The 21,495-nt window shown below is 40.6% G+C and overlaps 1 protein-coding gene across 1 annotated transcript in view; it reads right to left on the reverse strand.

Annotated features, from left to right (window-relative positions):
- The window catches only part of epha8 (eph receptor A8), a 111,184-nt gene extending 91,151 nt beyond the window's left edge, over positions 1-20,033 (reverse strand). Inside the window, exon 1 of the mRNA XM_066690892.1 lies at positions 19,588-20,033. Coding sequence (XP_066546989.1) covers positions 19,588-19,681 — 94 coding nt within the window. The 5' untranslated portion in view covers positions 19,682-20,033. The remainder of the gene's footprint in view (positions 1-19,587) is intronic.
- Positions 20,034-21,495: the final 1,462 nt, after the last annotated feature.

A 21,495-nucleotide genomic window follows, 5' to 3' on the forward strand; every position in this document is an offset into this window, starting at 1 on the left:
AAATGTACTAAAGGACCACTCTACACATTTTGCTCATTCGGTCTCCAGTTGCTAATCAACACCGCAGTTTTGTCCAGCCAGATGAATAAGTGCCTCCACGTTTCACTTCTAAACGCCCCGGATCTTATTTCTCACCTGTCAACAGTGCTTGTGGCTGACCTCTCTCAGGATTGTGAAGAGCCAAATGAAATCAACTCCTATCTCAGGTTTCAGCCTTTGTGAGACACTGTGAAATGAATTAAAAGTTTTAAGAGAAATCGAAAGTTTCTCGAGCCACGAGCTGGTCTCTGAAGGTCTGAAGAGGCAGTAAGATCAGAGGAGAGGGGAGGCAATCTATATGCACATATATACATACACACACAAATCCTACAAGGTAGAACTGAGGTGTTTAGGAAATGGCAGTGTGGGAGTCCTGTGCAGATTCCCTGGTGTCCTTCAGAAACAGCTGGATGAGATGCTTGGATCAATAGTCTAGCAGTGACCCAATTAACAGGTTGGACTGAGCGGTCTGTTGGGTTTTGTAACCTGCCCACCGGCTCTCCTGTGTCACCAGCTCAGCCTTCTCCTCATCTCGTTTCTGAGCTAGCAGGCCACATCACAAGAGTGTCTCCTGCTCTAATGCCCCATCGCTCAGAGCTGTGAACCTGCACACGCTAAGTGGGACAATGTGCGCTTTAATTTCCGGCGGCATTCGCTCAACGGGGACACACACAAAGCTTGATAAATGGACAGATCTCAGCTTACGTGTCACCGGTAGTGGTGAGGGCGACACGCAGATCTCGCGGCCTGCGGATCCTCAGGGTCTATTTCGTGTCTGTCTCATCGGAAGCTAATGGATTGACTGACCAGCCCGCGAATTTAAGCAATGAGCTTCTTGATTGAGCAATCGATCAATCAATTAGATTCAAGGGAAGCTACATCTAAACTTAACGAGATAGAGAATGAGACACATACCTGGTCAGGGATATAAAGCACCAAGACAAATTGTTTTTGTTATGGATGCTAAATGTCAGGTAATTAGGACAGATACTTTACACCCCATTTCTGGTTTCTGTGACCCTTTCTAGATTCTAGTTTTTTTTTTGTTCATCTCCCCAATCTAATTCAAACCTGCTTCTCACCTCCTACAAGCATCTTCTAAAAACCGCACAGTTTACTCTTATACACTAATTCCAGTTATTGAGCACAAAGGTCTTTTGGGTCTTCACTCACACCACGTGTTAAGGCTTTTAATTGAATAGATAGTTTGCAGAATTAGAAATATATATATGAATATGATATCATATATCACATGAATATATATAAAATATAATCAGATGTAGTCTCAGCTTGGTGTATTTTACATCACACTGGATTACACAACAGCAGTACAACACAGACAGGGCCCGACTGCCGGCACAGACAGCCAAGCGACAGCTGAAACACTTTCCTGAAATATAAGATAGATCTCGGAAGCATCAGCTTTCCATTCGTTTTTGATGTTTTTATTCATGTCATAAACTTCTAATCTAATGTTTAACACTAGATGTGTTAGACAGTGTTGCCCAAACACATTTAACACTCCTAACCCATGACACAGACTCAGTGTCCCAGGGTCTGTGCGTTTCTCTCGCCCTCGCCAGCTCCCCGGTCCTGCACTTTTGACAAACCAGTAAAAGAGGCAGTCAGGATGAAAAGATCATGTTTTGGTGTGTAAAATGGTCTGGGACACGGCAGTGAGGAATCTGAGGCATGTGACGTCTTGGGGAAACTATGATTAATAAGACAAATCTTTACCAAAGAAAAAAATACTGTTCCACAAATAATTTTAAAGCCAAATTGACAAGTTTTTGTGATCTTATTAGGCGTTTTGTTTACATTTCAATATTTCTACACAGTGCCGAGTTTAGGGATTGAAGGAAAATTTTAAAATCTGACACAATCGCACATCAAACATTATTTGGTCAGCTGAACATTTTTAATTTTAAAAAGTTGCTCAAAATGATAGACACGAACTGGAAGCGTGCTCTACAGCTCATTGACACACTACAGCAGCACATAAAGACTCATAACACCATCATTTTGGGAGTTTGAGCGAGTTCCCCTTTAAGAGTCTGATGGGCCCATTTTAAACAACATAAGCACATTAAACCTGTTCAACAGCCCTGCTGGCGAAGACTGCGCGTGTGTGTGTGAAGGAATCCTTAAGAGCAGGTCTGACAGCGACGAGGCCTCCAGTTCAGTAATGTTGCAATGGCCGCAAAAAGGCATTTTAAAAAACATCCTTAATACATTTCCTGCTTCCCCTCAAACAAAGCCAGCGGCGCGTGGCTCTGCATTCGAAGCGCGACCCATCATTCTCATCGGTATGCGGCACGCGTTGCGGATGTCCGTATTTGCTATACATTATAAATGTCTGTTTCCAAACGCCATGTATGTAGCCGTCCATTTTCACCACTTTAACCCACTGTTCATTATATTTCATTTATATGATTTATGTGCACTCTTGTTGGGTATAAAAATGTGTTGCATTTATAACAGAAGACTCCCCGAGTCCATAGATAGCAACCCCCCCCCCACAGGACAACACACATATAGGGATACAGCTACAATTGATATTAATGCGCAGTTGGGGGAATCTCTGATACAGCTTTACACTGAGAGTGATCCGTCTGAGGAGCCGGTGATACAGTGGACTTGTCTGTATGGCCACTGGTCACCCCCAATCTGGTCACGACAAGGATGGAAATCAATCACACTCACAGGCGTGCTTTACATTCCCCGTTTGTTTTTCATTTCATCCCCCCTCCCCCACCCCTGCAAATTCCTATATTGTAATATTTCTCTATCGTTTTGCTTCATTGTAATTTATGGTGCTAGCTAACTTTTCCACAAACCCACAGTTTCTGAACAGGGAGATTGAACAAGGGGTGTCCTGAGTGGCTTGACCGGTAAACGCCTCGTAGGGCGTAGATTGAGCCCTCTCTCACCCACTAAGAGCTGGCCCTATAGAGAGACCCCAATGGGCCGAGGTTGGGAGGACTAGACAGTAAAGGGTGTCCTTTGCTTGCTGCAGTACAGGGACCCTGTGTCGTGTTATTGCCTGGGGGCTCTGCGGTGTTGTCAATGAGAGTGAGCTCAGTCTCTCTACGAAGCTGCTTGCGCTGTGTGATGAAGTAGATGGCCGGTCAGTGCGTGCGTCTACATCTCAACACACTGTGCCAAGCCGATCGGCAACTGAAGAATCGAAATAAGAGACAAAATGGTGATGGACATCTACTGGCGTTAGACAGGAAATGACTTCCAAAAGCCATTACAGTGTAAAGCTCTTTAAAGACAACCAGTTCTTGGGAAATTTGTTTAAAAGCTGGTTGTTACCGAAATGAATAGAGAATACAGAAAATAAAAAGCACAGATTTCCACTTAGTGCATGTCCCTCCACTTTCTCCTTTGAAAAAGGTCCAGTTTTTCTTTTAGCCAAACCACACTAAGGTTTTACACATTTAATCATCTCTGCCCTGTCATTCTCACTTCCCCCCCTCTCCTCTCTCTGAATCTCTCTCTCATTCCCACTTCAAATTGTATTTCTTCTACGTATGTGTTGAGGAATAACATTTCAACCAGCCTCTGTGAAGGACTCTGTGAAGAACGATTTGACAGCTTCAAGCTGAGATGTGGGCAAGCTGCTGTCCACACATAATCAGCGCCGAGAACCCTGCCCGGGAAAGGATCACAGGACGGGAAGAGTGAAGAGACAATCGGAGGAAGTGACAGTGTCTTGGTTTCCGGACAATAATGAGGACGGTGAGGACAGTGACAGCGGCGCGGGATGGCTGCACGCGTCCTCTCGTCTCGCAGATTATACCAGCCCTCTCTGTCATTCCTGGCTTGCCATCACATGTCTCCAATATAGAAGAGATAATTAATTTATTCTTGATGTATTTTCTAGTTACAATTACATTTTTTGCAAAACGACCTCCTGTGTCAACAGTTCTATAGAGGAACCGATATGATACGGAACATCGCTTCATTTGTAATTAACTCAGATGTCAGGAAGTATGACAACCATTACCAAACCAGAAGTCAATCACTGAACACATCTAGAAACAAAACGACAACAACTGCCCAATCAGGGTCCTGCTTCGAGGAGGAAGTCCAGGATCACACCGTCACCATTTTCTCTCTTCCTGTCAGTTTTGTTTGTATACGTTGAAAATGCTCTTCTGATGATTTTGGTGTACAAACTGTCCATCCGTATGAATACTGTGAGCACTGAGAAGCGACTTCTGCTGAGTCTTGATACAGGAGTAACTCAAGGCTCACTCAATCCTCAAATCATTTAAGAAGGGGCTGGACTTCTCCCACAGATGGCCCTGATTGGTCAGCGTTTTCTCCTAATTCGCCACTTCCTGTTTATGTTTGGTTCATTAATATGGAATTAGCAATCAACTAATAACAATGCAGAGCTGAAAAGAGGGTAGCAGTAAAAAGAGTGGAGTGACTTTGCAGTTCTGTGGAAGAAGTGTTTTTAACCCTCGGTGCTAAAAGGGCACAAAGCTACCTTGGGCTGCTCCATTACCGATGATAGAGGAATACAATTAATCCCCCACTCTTCTGCTGCAGGGTTATTGATAGAAACACACTCGCTCTGCCCGTATATTTCCCCTGCTTCCCTGGCTGTGGAGGAAACAGGTAGTCGCCGCCAGCCGACTTGAGAAACACGTGTGTAAACTAAATAAATGAGTCCAGGCATGTTCTGTAGTGTGACTCCAGGAGGGGAACATAATGTATGACAGAAATAAACAAAACCAAATAAAAACTTAAAAGTCATGATCAAGTATCAAAGCACTGACATTTTCACACATTTCACACACATGAACCGGCAATAGAAAATGAGTGAAGACAAACAATATAGAAGCCACTTTAAATACTGGGCAAATAAGCTGCAGGAAGCAAGAAAGCACATCTTATACAGATACAGATATCTTCCAGAAGATACTTCGAAAAAAGGATGGCGGTATTTATTTGGGTGTTTTAAGGGCAAGAAAAAGTTAGATGTCTAGTAATACATATATGAAACAATTCCTATGTTCTTAAATCAGTTAGATTGTCCCTTTTCTGTCATTAATCCTCTGACAAAATTGCTGCAAGGACTACAACAGTGCCTGCCTATAATGGGAACACGTACATAATGACCTCAGCTGACTCGTTACTGTCTCTGCCTCTTTAATTTTATACCACGAGTAAAATAGTCATAACTGAGGAAACAAAGAATGCCTAGTCCTTTTAATTTTATTTAAAAAGAAGGAAATCGTGCAATGCTTTACCATAACACACAGAGATGTGCTTTTGCATCATGTACAATGCTCTGGAGCCTCGCTTAAAGATATTGTACAAGACTCTTAACAACACCACCAACAATGTATTCCTTACTTAGAAAGAGAAATTACACAGGCATTGAGCAGAGATGGATTCGTTTAAACACTTCACGGAAATGGGAGTTAATGCCACCGCTGTGAAATGCATAATCTCAGTGTTACAGCAGTGTGCTCACAACACAATCCTCTGGTGTGATGTTAATAAAACTGGTAGTTAATCTTCCATGGAGAAATAATAATAATACAAAGAGCCAGTGAATGTGACGTGTATTTTAAGGGTGGCCGTGTTATCCCGATTTACATTCTGCGGCCGTACTTAAACAGCTGGCACGTTTTCAATCCACTCAACTGCAATGGCGGCTTTGAAGCGCCGAGGCGGAGGCACGTGTGCCTGTGCGGGTCACACTCTCGAGGTGTGCAGGGGAACAAAAGCCACGCATCAGAGGATGTGTTCCTTCTTCAAGTTAATTAAAGTGATTAAACCTGAAAATCCCGTTAGACCTTAAATGGACTAGCATATATTCCTGATTATTTTATCATTTTAATTGCCATCTTTCAAGAGATGGAATTAAGTAATTTTCCTGAAGGGGAATCAAAGTCAACCCTGAATGGCACTGCGGGATCACCTCGGTCCTGAGGCCGCAGGGCTGTGTGTGTAGTTTAGCGGAGGGTAGATTCAGACTAATTTCTGTGCTAGAACAGAGTTGAGCGTGAGCTGTAACTTTAATTTCAGGAGTTTAGGCCCCAGTTTCACCCTGGAACAGAGGAGACTACGTGGGGACTTGATTCAAAATCATGAAAGGCATCGAGCACATCAAACCAGAGGAGCTTTTCCAGATCAGCAGGGACACACGCACCCGGGGACACAAATGGAAATTGGGCTTCAAGGCATTCAAGACAGAAAACAGGAGACACTTCTTCACACAGAGAGGCGTCACAATCTGGCTTTTATAAATGTATATAAAGCTTATTTCTTCAGATAAAATTTTACCCAAAAAGAAAACTGATAAAGTAACTCATTAAATGTTACAGAAACACTGAAAATATGGAAAGAACACTGGAAAGACGAACTAGGTAGTTACTAAAATAGATTTTTACTAGAAAATTAACAACATGCAAAATTTAAAACTCTAACATCGTATCAATCACCACATCCACTGAATACTTGAGAAATGTTGAAAACCCTGTTGTGTGTGTGAGTGTATGTGAGTGCGTGTGTTTTTGAAAGTTTTTAAGAAGCGAGTCCAGATCCGAATGCCACACAGCCAGAGAAACAGACCCTCTCTGATGAGGTTAATTCATCCCCTTCAACCGGGGGGGGGGGGAAGGCAGGAGAAGGCAAAGCAGAAGTAACACACGCCCCCCTCCCACCCCGACTGCCACACGGAGACAGGTGAGGGGCCACAGGGGAGTCTCCAGCTTCTCCGGCCTGCCTCTCTCAGAGCCGACTGCAGCCAGCGATCAAGGTGAGAGCTGCCACTGTTGATTTATTACGTGTTATTCCGTAAACTGCACGCTCTTAAGGGGATACTCTCTCAATAGCAGCTGACACCGGGAGAAAATAGATATCTGGAGCATACTGTCTCTCAGCCCCTCGTTGTGCCGTAATTGAGAGTGATGGGTCTAATAATCATGTTTGAGTTTGGTCTTAAGCAGTCTCGCAGTACTGTATAATTAAAGCTTGAAATAAATATTTCTCCTAGTTGATTACACAAACCGTTTTTAAAGAGTGCACAGCCTGGTCACCTTATTGAGTGGCATCTAGAATAACACTTTAAAACCAGTAAAAACAAATCTTTAGGTGTTTTTGCAATTCAAATTATTCTGCCATCAATTGGAAAATAAAGCTGTTATTTTTTTATTATAGTGCTAAAAATAAGGTTTAATTTAATAATACAGTTTCTCAAATATGACCTTCTCTAATGCAAATCAAAAAAGCAATAGCAATTCAGAGTTGCTGCCACCCCCCCAGCCCACAAATACATGATTAAAATGTAGATACACACACATGCTTGCATACTTAGAAGGCTTCCACATACCAGAATGAACACAACAGGACATACAATCCTTGACTATATAAAGGTAGCATTAATCTATAAATACTTGGATCTACAAATATATTGTATATCATGAATTCATGTTTTATAAGTATTTTCACGCAGATTGTCTGGTAATACTCATTTCAAAAATTTAAATCAATGACAATGTTGAGCACTTCTTGCAGAATTGTGTGTGTGCGTGTTCATGACTCAGCCCTCAGGTTGCTGCAGGGGGCATAAAAAGGACAGGGTCTTGACCGGGGGGGGTGCTAACAAACTGTGGACCGGGATGGCACTTTCTGGGTGGCAGGGGACATCGCCCTATTCGCCCCCCCGTACACGTGCCTGGGTTGCAGTATATTCCTTTAAAAGCTTCACAGTAGAGGTCTGCTACCCTGACCCTGGAGGGACAGAGGGTCTTTCTGTTTCCCTCGCCCAGACCACCTATCAGAGATAACTGTGCAGAATAATGATCTTAATTAGTGAAGATCCAGTGTGACATTAGAGACGAGGCATATAACTGGTACCGTTTCACGTACATCCATCATATAATGCGACCAGTGTTTCAAATTTACGCGGTACCCTGCTTCACGTTAACGCAATAAACGCAATTACTCTGGTCCAACAACACCTACAAACTAAATCCTTGGTAAGTTATTATAATTGACTGTGTGTGCCATTAAAAACAGACTGTGAGACCAACAACCCTTGTGAGTTAGAGTGTGTCGTTATCATTAGACTAGTGAAGGTTTAAATATGGGAATGAATCCCATTATTTAATTTTTTTTATACTCTATTATAATATAACGTTATCATATATTGTTGCCCTCGTTTCTCCAGACTTAATGCTTCAGTTACAGTTTCAATGTATACTGTTTTTCTGTGGGTTCGACTAATACGTTGGAAGTATTGCGGAGAAAGTAGATTCATACCTAAAACATAAATCAGAGCAGATTCCCAATGAAAGGTGAGATTTGTACAAACTTAGAAAACCTAATGAACACCTTCTCGAGCAAATGGAAAACTGCGGACAAAATGTTTGTCAGTGAAGTTGTTTGTTGCCTTGTTGTTAAATGTGGTCAGCGAGGGGAGGGTGTGTGTGTGTATGTGTGTGCTATTGGTGACTCATACAAAGACGCAAAGGGGATTTATGCCATTAAATATGAAATTCCTCTTGAAAGAATCACAATTAGTTTGCAAAAGACCTTTTCTTTTAAAGAAGTTCTTTAATTGTTGGTACTTTGAAACCAAATCGTCTCTTTCTAGCGAGTGTATTTTATTGTTATATGTATATCTTGCATTATTGGGTTTATTGTTTGACATTGGAATTATATAATCCTGTAATTTCCCATAGATACTCTGGGCAACAATTACTTTATTTTACAGTGAAAGATGCTGCATTATTCGAGGTGGTTTTAACTGTGAGGAGTTTGATCAGGCTGAAGAATGGTCCCGCTAATCGTATTTTTGGAAGAGAGATGATAATATGTGAACACAAAGCTGTGCAAATTGGCACAGAAATTAGGAGGAATGAACTAGTACTTGCAATGTGCAGAACTGGAGGAAAATGAAAGGATTTCCAAGTAGGAATGTAAATGTCTGAGTTCGTATAGTTAAGAAGCAGGGAAGTAGTAAATCATGACGAAGTTTTAATATGTTTTGGGTAGGGTCTCTTTTCTAGCACGGTCCTTGCTCCTCCGGGACAGATCTCCCCTGGGTGGGCTTGGGCAGACCCCTCTGAGCGGCACACTCCTCTTGGCGTAATCCTGCTTCCTCAGGCCTCCAGCTGTCTCTCCTCCGCAGTGACGACAAGGACAACCCCGGGAGAGAGAGAGAGAGGGAGAGAGCAGGCAGTCTAAAAGGCCCACACGGCTCAGCACAGGCCAAGTGCTTACCTTGGCATCCACACAGCAGCTCACTGATCACGGACTCGACTCTCTCACCGCCCGGTTCTGCTCCTCTCCCCCAAGTACCGGCATCAGAGCCTGGAGGGGCGACGCCACCCAGGTGACTGCAGGTGAGTGAACTAGAGGAGCGATTATTTGTCTAACGCTTCCTCTTCTCTGTCCAGGTTCATCGCTCTTCCCGCCGCCTGGGGGAACGGAGCGACAGCAGCAGCACTTTTTAATATAGATGGTGAATGAACGTCCTCCTATAGCCGATTTCTTTTTTCTCTCAAGGGCGCAAATTCAAGACAGAGTTTCAAGGAAGAGAGGCACTGCGCTTCTGCCTTGTGCCCGAGCTCTCCGGCTCTACCCGGTTCTCTCTCTCATCGGTCGGGTCTCTGCAATACCCCCCCACTACCTACTGTCTCAGGAGTGGAGTTAGCGGCTCTACCAATCCGATTAGACGGCTTCAGTCTCCTCCTTCCTGCCCCTGTTACTGCCTCGTTGTTGCCATAAGCCCTCGCTGTGCAGAGGAGCAGGTGTGGGTCTCGGGGGACAGGGGACGCCCTAGTCAGCGCAGGCGTGTCTGCTTTTAGTGACTCAACCATGGTAAAGCATGCAGTACACAAGCAAACCATTAAAACGTGTAAAAAGGCGATTATTCAATAATTAAAGCAATTAAATTGTGAGTCAATGCAATCAATACGAATATTTATATATAATAAAGAAACAGTGTAAAATATACAGACCACAATGAAGTGATATTTAGGCTGAGCCGTGTCACCTGATGTGACTACATTTCAGCTGCATAGGTCAAGGTAAGTGCTATCTCAATATTTTTTTCTGGTGTCACTAAGGTTGCATTAATTGATGTCACCTGGCCGTGGTGTCAGTTATGGGAACCAGTTTATTTGACAATTTAGTCGTTTGTTCACAAATTGATATCACTGTGCCCTGAGGTGAAACAAGCTGGATATACAAGGGCCTACAATGTGTGTGTGTGTAATACAGCAGACCCCTGCTATGCCTGTACCAAGTCAGATTCACACAGACCACACAGTGCACACCCGTCTTATTGAAAATCAAAGAACATCTTCAACGTGAATAAAATCCAGAATAATAAAATAATACAGGTCGAGAGACTCAATCCTTATTTAACAATGAAGAAAAACAAAGAACTCAAATGGTGGGAACTAATAACTTCCAATAACATTTCCTTATCATTACTGTGAGAAATGCAGAGACGTCGGGAATGTGTTTTGAGCGAGATGCACCGACCCGAGGCTTTGATTTGTCCCGTTACAGCACATCCTGAGGAAGTCAATGCCTAGCGCTGTTCAAACAGTCCTGGTTTCCAGCTCTATCCCTCGTATTTGTACTCTAGACGAGGCGACCCGTTTACGAGCTCACTGGGCTGCATAACTCAGGAACAGCAGCTAATCAGGTTCAAGAGGCTCGGAGAGAACAGGGCCGTTCAGTAAAGCTCCTGATCCTGGCGGGAGCAGTAATGTATGTGTCTGATGCTTTTATCCACAGCAAATTACATGGGCACTGCGGTGGCAGGGAGGTGAGATGTGAAGTGGGAATTTCCACATGGGGGTGTAAACAGTAACAGAACTGCCTGGAGTGGAAAAATTAGTGGAAAAAAGCCATTTAAGAGAATCCCCCCCCACCCCATATCAAATAAAAACAACAGACAAGTATTGATCAGTTTGTCAGATTTTCATCGTAGTGGATCATCTTTCCAATCAAGCACACTGCACTGGACTGGACTTTGCACTCAGTTCATGCTGAGATCCTGAGATACATAAGAACATAAAGTGTCCAAATGAGAGGAGGCCATTCGCCCCATCGTGCTCGTTTGGTGTCCATTAATAACTAAGTGATCAAGGATCCTATCCATTGTCTCTTCAGCCACATCGCTGGGGAGTTTGTTCAGATTGTGATGCCTCTCTGTGTGAAGAAGCGTTTCCTGTTTTCTGTCTTGAACTGCACAAAGCTGCTCAGTCTTGAGAAACGAGGAGTCTATGAAGAGATTGTTTTTTTCCTTTTGAAAATCCCGCTTCAATGGGTGTAACAGTAATGAAATCAATCTACAGATGCAGCTGAATAATAGGATCTGTTGTTAAATAAATATCATCCATTCAACTATAACCATATATCAATTACACCTCTGAAAAAAATTAAGAGACCACTTTCTGAACTTGGAGTGGTCAACTTCTTCCAGAGCTGTATATTGTTTCTGAAGCAGATTCAGCTTCAAGGAAATGGTGATGATTCTACCTGATGCAACGAGGTTAACAGTGAACTGATATCTATATTTCTGCATGAAAAATATATCCCAGGCATCTATTATTGACAAACTCAGAGCATTAACAGCATGTATTTGAATCAGATTACCAGGGATCCTTCATGAAACAGCTGGAAAAGTAGATCAGATCAATTAACTCGTAGATCTGCTCTCATTTGTATCGTTCCTGTTGTTATTTTGATTAACTGTACCTTATTTTTGTTGAATTTTGTTATTTTGCTTTATTGTGCACTTTATCCTGCACAGTTAGACCATTTGTCACTGCAGCTTTGTACACTTTCCTGTCATACGGTTTCATATTAAGTACAGTAACACCTCACTTTGATAAAAGCATCAGCCACATCAGTTCATAAAGGAAATCCTAATTATTTCATCTTTCTTGCAGATGTGTTAATTAAGCAGGGACATCATTTTGCCTTTTTCCCCCCACAAGCATGTCAGGTTCAAATGGCACAGACACCGAAGTGTGTCAGGTCTCCACGCTTGTCGGTTAATAAAACAAGAAATCAATACCAACTTGTTCAGTAAGCGGGTCGCCGCTGCACAAACAGAGCCACGACGAGCCTCCCCAGAAATCTCAATTTATTTCCCTCCACGGAAGTCTCTAATCAAATTCAGAAAGAGATGAACTCACTCGTTATGCATTTTCCATTCTCTGTCTGAGACTTTCAAAGCATTTTTTTTCCCTTAATGAAAAAAGGGGGCAAAAAATGCGATTTCTCAGTAGAATGCCCTGAAGGCCAAAGAAATATTAAAATACAAGCAGACTCTGGGTTTACACTGAGCGACTGGGCCGAGGAAATTGCTAGTAACCCTGCTTGAACTCTGCATGGTAGAGCCCAATTACAAAGCGAACTTGCCTTGCTCTCCCCTTTAGCTGGTGCAGAAAACTCCGGTGCAAACGGCACGGATATTACACAATTATGTACTTGAATTTTATTCCATCTCTGGGGGAAATAAGGCTTTGTGCCCCCCCTCCGAAGACCACAGAGGAATGGGGCTGTCAGGCTGAATATTGGTATTCACACACAAATGATTTTCAAAGTGCACACTTTGCACTGAAGACTACACATCCAAATTCCACATATGAAAACAAAAGTCAAACATTCAGATGAAAGCTTTAAACTGTTTATGTTGCTGTTGTTTGTGTAAAAGTCAATGTAAGAACAATACATACCATAGCCGAGGACACTAGAATTAAAAATAGACTGTCCCTCTCTATTGATACTAATGTCAATCTAAAGATAGATGTTATGAGCACTACACACTGATACACAGAAACGGCGAAGAAAAATAGGATACAGAGATTCTCTGAATGTAATTGTTATATAAATATATATAGATGATAGTTATTTGAATTTATTCTTATGTATTTGTTGTAAGATGTACAAAGGTACCTACTGTATTGCACATCATGTGTATTTTATGTTCCTGACAACTTTTTGTAACATGCTGTGCATTTCCTGCCACAGCGAGACTCGAACCCCATTCTCCCACGCCCAGCTTCAGAATCGCTACACCCCCCCGCCAGTAGTTAGAGCATGTCTGAGTGCTGCTCCAACATCTCCTTCCCTGAGAGGGACCGACGTCGGCTCGGCATCCCACTGCTGACACCAGCGTAACTTACTGTGATGTTCCAGCCAGGGCCAGACTCGTACCTCGTCCTACCGGTCCACAGACCTTACCATTAGAATCGCTACAATATAAATGTGTCTATACTCTCACAGATTATAAACTAATCCCAGAAAGAACAAACAAAAAAAGTATAATAAAATTATTTGTGGAGGAAAAAATTTATAATCTTTTACAAAATTGACATTTCTGCCTAATAACCATGTAGTACCATGACAACAGGACTATGAAATTCGATGAAATACAGGAAATAAAATCAGTTCTTAATACATGTAGGCTATTTATGATTATCAATTATTCTTCAATTATCAGTTATGTACATGTTTTCATCCTCTGTGATGTAATGTCAATATGCTATCCTAATATAACTGAACAGCAGTTGCTCCGACTGGTGGCGACTACAGGGAAATATGTAACCTGTTTTTATTCATTTTGGTTAGAAAAACAAGAAGTTTTTTTCCAGTCGTTTCAGGTTTAGGTTTACTTTAGCTTTGATTTATTTGATTTAGTTGCATAACCTGTATGTTAGCTGTAGTGTTGCAATAAAAATGAATAGTGTACAGGAATGCTATCAAAACTGCAAACCTAAAAAATGAACATCATTATTTTAAGTGTAGATATCAAAGTTCATATTGAGTGGCCCGACCATACACAGGCTAGGACATTTTAACATCAGCGCTCCCGCTCGCCAAGACGCTCCCACGCTGTAATGTACGGATCTCACTGCGTCCGAGACCCTGAGCTGCAATCGGGGGCCCAAAGCAAAGCAGCGTGCAAAGCGATACTGGAAACAGCTGTTAACGTGACAAAATAGTGACAATTACTGCTTCAAACTGCTGTGCAGGAGCCACATTGTGGCACTGGCTGCTGACAGATGCAAAGATGCAACGTTTCATTCCGTGAATGTTTTCAATTGCTTTAGAGAAAGTGCAGCTATTGCAGCCTTCACAAATAACTTGTTTAATTGTGTTTATTGATGTATTTATTTGTTTTACATATAGGTGCTTATAGATGTTAGTGTATTTATCGTAGTTCAGATTTTTTTTTACCTGACATAAGGAAAAAAAAATCTTGAATTATTACTTTATGATTACAATGTTAATTTGAACCTTAATTATCGGTTTAGGAAAAATATGCAGATAAATCATCTATTTTTTTACTCATCTATTTATGTAATTTTAGTAATACTGCCATATGATAACCAAGTCATATTTGTGCAGACTGAACTGAGCATGTGCAATGCATCTACAATAAGCGTCTTAAGTAGAGACGTGCGTTTTGCAATTCATTTTAAAAATCATAATTCACTGCTTATCCTGCAGGGGTCTCTGTAGCCACTCCAGTTCAAGTAAATTGGATAATAATGAGGAATAAGAACATAAGAAAGTTTACAAACAAGAGAAGGCCATTCGACCCATCGTGCATCATGCAATAGATTAAGCTGAACAATTATAAAAAGAGAAATAAAATGATGACGGTATTTTTGGCCACTCGGTGGTTTTGATGCTTGTAAAGAAAAGCAGTTTTACGCACAGCTAAATACCAGCAAAGCAGCAAGTACAATGCGATGTAGCAAATAAGGTGAGATCAATTTGTATTGTGCTTTATGCACATTTGCATTTCCCACAGGTAATTTTTAATAGAAAAAATAAAAATTATGCACACATACAATGCTGTACTAAAATTAAATAAAGTATTTTGGTTATCCAGTTGCTCTAATAACATTTTATATATTGATTTAAATTGTTGTCAACAGACTTAAAACGGTACTTTTTTTATAATAGTTAATTGTAGCTAAAAATAATACATATCAGATGTGTATTTGGTTTCTATTATTAAATCCATAAAAAAACAGGTATAATACAAAAATGTCGCACTCAGGGATTCAGACTGCACCAACACCGATAACGCCAGCGTAACGAGCTCGAGTTCACGGTGATCCGCTCAGGAAAACTTACATACGGACTAGAGCAGTGAACCTATTGGTCAAGTGAAACACGAAAGTTTAACAGATTTCTGAAAGAAGGGATTCATATGTGCTCATCTTTTTCACAGAACTGACGGTAGGAAAAAATGTTAAATTTATGTATATATGCACAAGAAGTTCTTTTATCGAATGTGCTGCTTACGCATACTTTTAATTATTGCCATTTTCTCTGCATTATAATTATACGCTCTACAGCTTAAATATTCGATTTTTTGATTTCTGTATTTTTATAGATATGAAAAGATACATAATGTGTTTGCATAATTAAATCCATTAAGATGCTTTTTTATTGACAAGAAGCATACATTTTCCTAGTAATAACGAATGTATTTACACATTGTCTGAATAATCCTGAATACAAAATAAACCTGCTGAAATGAATGTTTATATATAATAGCCCTTCTGTTCCCCAGCATGTTTTAGTATGACTGATTGCAATGATTAAAGTGACCAATGGGAATATTGCTGATGAATGTTCATTAGGTGACTTAGGTGAATAAAATATGCAGGAAATTTGTTGAAATGCAGAAAAAAAACCTCAAACTGTTTTTGTTAGAGAACCGTTCAGCCAACAAACACCAGACATGCTATAACTTGGCAAACGGTATGAACAACTTACACTGCCCCATGTTTGTGAAGGTAAGGTTGCGTCAATTATTTCGTATAAATATCCCAGCTACCCAATTCAGCAAAACTACCACAAACTTCAAACTGCTAGGGTTTGACAGCTGTGTGGCCAAATAACTCCACGTGGTACACATCATCCCAGTGTTCATAAAGGCAAAACGGTGTTCTTCTATAAGATAGCATATTAAGCAATTTTTTAATACACACAAAATCTGCTTCTTGGGATCTAGTGAAGTGATTGATTGACAGTTGGAAAATATCACCAACTCACAATCTGGCTTTAAAGTGTCTTTCATAAATCAGAACATAAGAAACGGACACCTACACATTATCAAAACAGGGCCCAAAAATAAACTGCTTCTGGTCAAGAGCATGTAGTCAAATCTCTGAACACTTGGTAGGAATCCATGAAACTCATACATGGCATAAAAATGGCATCACAGCTGTTTTCTATCCTATCAGGTGCGACTGGGCTTGGAATCTGTAAAACTGACTGGCAACTCTAGTTTATTTATATTTGGAACAATTTACTGGTTTATCCGTGACTCTCCCATAAATGCATTCCATTCAAAGCGAGCATACAAACTAATTAATTCCAAGCATTAAATTGAACAGCACTAGTCCAAGCATTGTAATGCGGCCACTTATACATGGTTTAGAAGAGTAAATTCATTAGCACAGTATTTATAGAGCATTAATGGGTCGTTACACTTAACAGTACACTTATATAGACAAGTGTATGCTTTTCAGGGGAATGTTTATTTGGGTAAAACACATACAGCCAAATAAATGCCGAATTAGTATGTTATCATATATAATATGTTATACATTTATCCAATTTTATTTCCTATCAAAACATGTATGAAACAAGAGGGAGGGACATAAACAAGGTTCCCGAGTATCGTACTGACCTCTTTTGGACATTATAATTACAGATCATTGACAAATAAATGAGACTGAATACTTAAAGCACAAGAACCTGCCATTGGGAGAAGTCTTTCTTCTACATTTAAGAAAAATGACCAAAGATAGCTGACTACCATTCTGAAAGGCTGCTGTCGTGCCTGATAGACATCTTTAAATGTCCTAAAACCTTTCAGACATGGACAGATAGGAAGATTGACAGCGTTTTTTAGTATTTAAATTTTGCTTAAAATTATCGTGTAAGACAATATATTTTAATTAAGGGATATTGCTTATCAATATGAAGAACTGCATTAGTAATGATGGACATTTATTAAATACAATACATTCAATTCTGTTTCCTTGCTTTCAGCAAGTATAATAGTATATTTTTCCAGAAGGTCGCTAATGGATATTGCGGATAATACCAGTTTTTATACTGAGCTGAATGGTCAAAACCGTGAGGGCGATATTCAATATCTGGATGTTCACAGAGACTACTACCGTTTTCATTTGCACCTTTTTAGATGTATAACCTTGAAATAACATCAGTATACTTTAAAAGCCTTTACAATCGTGCCTTCTGCCTTGTTGTCTATTTATTTTGTCAATGTATGGACAATTCTCAGCAATTGCAACAGAATGTGTACTTTTATTAAGTATGACAGTTACAGATTATTACTAGAAATAAGATGCATTTTTCTTTCTTTACCGCATATTACTAAAATGCATGGCAGATGTATAATACAAGAATACAAGTGAAGAGCATTGGTTTTAAACACCATGTTTCTTCAGTTTATGAGCTCTTATCTGTTACCTAAACCAAACTCTGACCCGCTCACGTCCCTGTAGTGTGATCGACAGGGTTTCATACTTAATTGAAAGTGCTTCACATCCTATTAATTTTAAACCCAAATGAGGAGACAAACAGCCACAAACAGCAGTTCTGAAATGCCTTTGAAACGGAATAATCATTAATTGAGTACAGGGGGTGTTTTTATACTGTGTACAGGCACAATTATACATACATTTACATTAACTGTTATAGAATAATTTAGCTGATAAATAGTTAAAGGATAAAATATATCTAGACACCCACCCCCCATAAATATAGGGCCATAAATAACAACCTAGATTGTGTTTTTTTATTTAAACCAAATTTGTCTTACTAAAATAATAACTGTGGGATGAACAATGTCAGAAACTTTTCCCAATTTACAGTCTAGCTGCCATAAGACAACGCTAATCGCTCGGCATACGTCTGACAATAAAACCACATTCATGTTTTCAGACGGGGCATCCTGGGTGAGATTATATATGCTTTGAAAGTACGAGACACACATCCTAAATATTTATATTTTACACAGTTAGCGAAGTATGCAGACAAACACAAACCAGCGCGCATAGTGCTGGCGGAGGGGGGGGGTGATGCAAAATGTAAACTTGGAAAATGGAAGAAATCTTCATAAAATAAAATCCTATATGGTGAGAAATGTCTAAATGTGTAAATCATGAATTATGTCATTAAAACTAACATATGATAATGTAAATGATGTAAGTACATGCTAAGTGTGTGTGTTCTTATAAATAGATGGATATATTGAAAGATATAGGCTAATTCCAAATAGGACAACTGAAAATATCAACTAGACAATTTAGCAGTTTAATTGACAAATTATGCCTTGAAATGTTATCTGTAAAATACATGTCATTGTGACATTAAATTGTGCATTATAATTTGCTTCTGTGACTTTTTGGGTCAGGATGTGTCAACATGTTGTGTTATCAAACTAAATCACTACAACAATGCCAGCTTTTACATTTACAACAATTAAAGGAAAATAAGTTACCCATTTAAGCAAATGTGTTACAATGAAATACTTGTTCTTATTTGTGTTCTCAATTGCCCTATAAAACAGTGGTCGCTGTTAGAAATGGCTTCAGTGCGTCAGCACAGCGTTCAGAGGTTCGTTCTGCTCTCTCTGGGTCAGAAGGTCAAACCATGCCAACTGTCAAACACATCCGACAACTTCTACAAAAACTGTACAATTTCCCCATTTAGAAGATGCTTAATTTATGTGTATATATACATACATGCACACATACATAAACACACACATTTACAACAACCTGTCCTTTATAATACGTGTGTGTATATATATTAATGTCAATACACACACACAAATGAGTTGCATCAAAGATGCAGGGGAAATTAAAACGGCACAGCCAGTGAGGAGCACCTGAACACCGGGCTGCAGGAACCCGACACGGCCGCCCCCTTCCCTGTGGTTAAATGGGTTAAGTACAGTGAGTTCAGCAGGAGTGGGTCGCCCTCGTACTGTACTCTGTATCTGAACTCCGGCCATGTGATAGATGTAGGGGATGAATGCAGCTCTCTTTCTCTGGTTTGGCAAAAAATATAATCACTCTCAGTATTCCCCCTTCCTCGACTCGCAGGCGCACATCGCAGCCTGCTGAAATGACACTGACGCACACAGCAAACACGCAAACTGACAGATCTGCACCTTCAAAGAGCACCCAGATCCAGACTCCGGTCTCCTGCTCCCGAGCCGGTCACGGCACAGAACCAGCGCTGTCTGCCTCCAAACAAATTCAATCGGAGGCAACTTTGCAGATTGGTGGCCACCATGCCATCTCCAGTCCAGTCCTCTGAACTGTCTGGCTGGAAGTTTAGTCCATGGGCTGATCACACATCAGAGCCACACTGTTGTGGTGGTTTGGCTGTTTTTGTGCATCTCTCAGGGTCATTCTGCACATGTTCATCTCAGCTTTAGGCACATTAATAAGTGACATTATTCATAATCCATACATCATCAGCTCTTACCTTCGTTGTTGGTGCCTTCAGTGCAGGCTGCTTGCAGGGAAATAGTCCACAGAATAAAAGGCAGCAGCCCTGGATCCAATGCCATTGTGCACATCTACCCCCGTACACAAGGGCTCTCTATCTCCTTGTGTACAAACAGAGCCCGCTCTATTAGCAACTCCGAGCACATTCAGGAGACTTAAAACTGCCTGCACTTAAACACACACACACACACACACAGCGCAGCGCAGCGCAGCTCGGCAGCTCAGGGGAGTGGACAGCCTGCCTGTCACACTTTAACAACCAATTACAACAAAGGCTTTGCACTTCCACAAACCAAACACCCTCTCTCTCTCTCTCTCTCTCTCACTCTGGATGAGGATCTATATGTATTTTTACCCATAAAAAAAGCTCATCTTTTAACTCTTCATGGCTCAGAGTGCCAGAGCTTGAATCTCCCCCCCCGACTTGCTATTGAAATCCTCTCTCTCCCTCCCTCTCTCTTTATCTCTCTCTCCCGCTGGCTGTGGCAGATTTACCTGGTGTGGCTTTACTTCATGCACTGTGGAATTCAAGTGAACTGATGTGTGCATGTGTTTGTCTGTTCGTCTGTGTGCGTGTTTTATTGGTCTGTATTGTGTTGTATAATGACTGTTTATATGTATACATACATATTTGTATACATGCACACATGTATACACAGATGTGTGTGTATATATCACATACACACACAAACACATACTTGATTTACAGAAGTAAATAAACACCTCTGACAAAATACAAATTATATACAACGTATGCACAGGCCTATATGTTGCCGTCTTGTACATTTTGTGGATGAGATCAACAATCCATATAGTGTTCCTATAAAATGAATTGTTCCTCCCAAGTCCTTCATAGCACAACAACACGCATTGATATAACGAAACAGCAGGGTCCTGAACTGACACAGTCATGAGGTTGAATTAAGTCAATGGGAATTGTGCTGCAGTACAATAAATACAGGTTTTAAAAACAAATAAACCCTCAAACGAGTCTGTAGAAAACTAACAACTCCAGCCATCAGTCCCCTCCACCTTGGATTCCTGAACTCGTTCTTAATGTCAGTTGTGCAGGACTTGCCACCAAGCATGAAAAATGTATAAGTAATTAATTCATCAACGATCACCATTAAAAAGCAGCCTTCAAGTCCTGGAACTGCAATCCCACAACTGACACATTAGTTTAACTTTTCATTTGGCCTTTTCCATAAAGAAATACAACTGAGCTTGAGTGAAACGCTTTCATCTATTGGACAAATTGAACGTGCTGAGAGAGACAGACACAGTAAGACAGAGACGAAGCTAAAATAGATATACAGGTTAGACACACATACGCTGTTAATTCTTGTGAACTTTTCAGTCATCTCTTAGTGCTGGAAGGGTACATTTAATTCAATTATTGTTGCATTCTTTTAAGAAAGCTCTTCTGCATAGATCGCTATATTGGACGAAAATAATTATCTATCGATTTACTTGATCCGCAGCAATCTGCCAGAGACCTGGCTCAAAGCTCCAGGTGACAGCCCTGCCAATCAATGTGCTGCTCAAATGAACATTAGAGCTCAAACGACACAAAAGGCACAGAACAGAACTGTGCATCTCAACGAAGGCGTATCAGAATGAATCGATAAATAAACACACAACAACAATCACGGGGCCAAAAGCTGGGTTTCCATTTTCTGATTGTCTTTAAAAGCAAGGTATTTAAAAAGGCAAGAAACAGGATAATGGCATATCTATTATCCAGTGGGTCCCCTGAGAAATGTCATGTTGTAAACATAGATCAGATCTAACTAGGACAGCCACTGTAATTATGTCTTTTGTCCCTGTCCAGCTTCTAAATGATAAATAATTACTAAGGACTGAAGCAAAACCTCCCCAAATGTGT

Source organism: Amia ocellicauda, chromosome 18 (assembly GCF_036373705.1).
Source record: "Amia ocellicauda isolate fAmiCal2 chromosome 18, fAmiCal2.hap1, whole genome shotgun sequence".
Classification (NCBI taxonomy): Eukaryota; Metazoa; Chordata; class Actinopteri; order Amiiformes; family Amiidae; genus Amia; species Amia ocellicauda.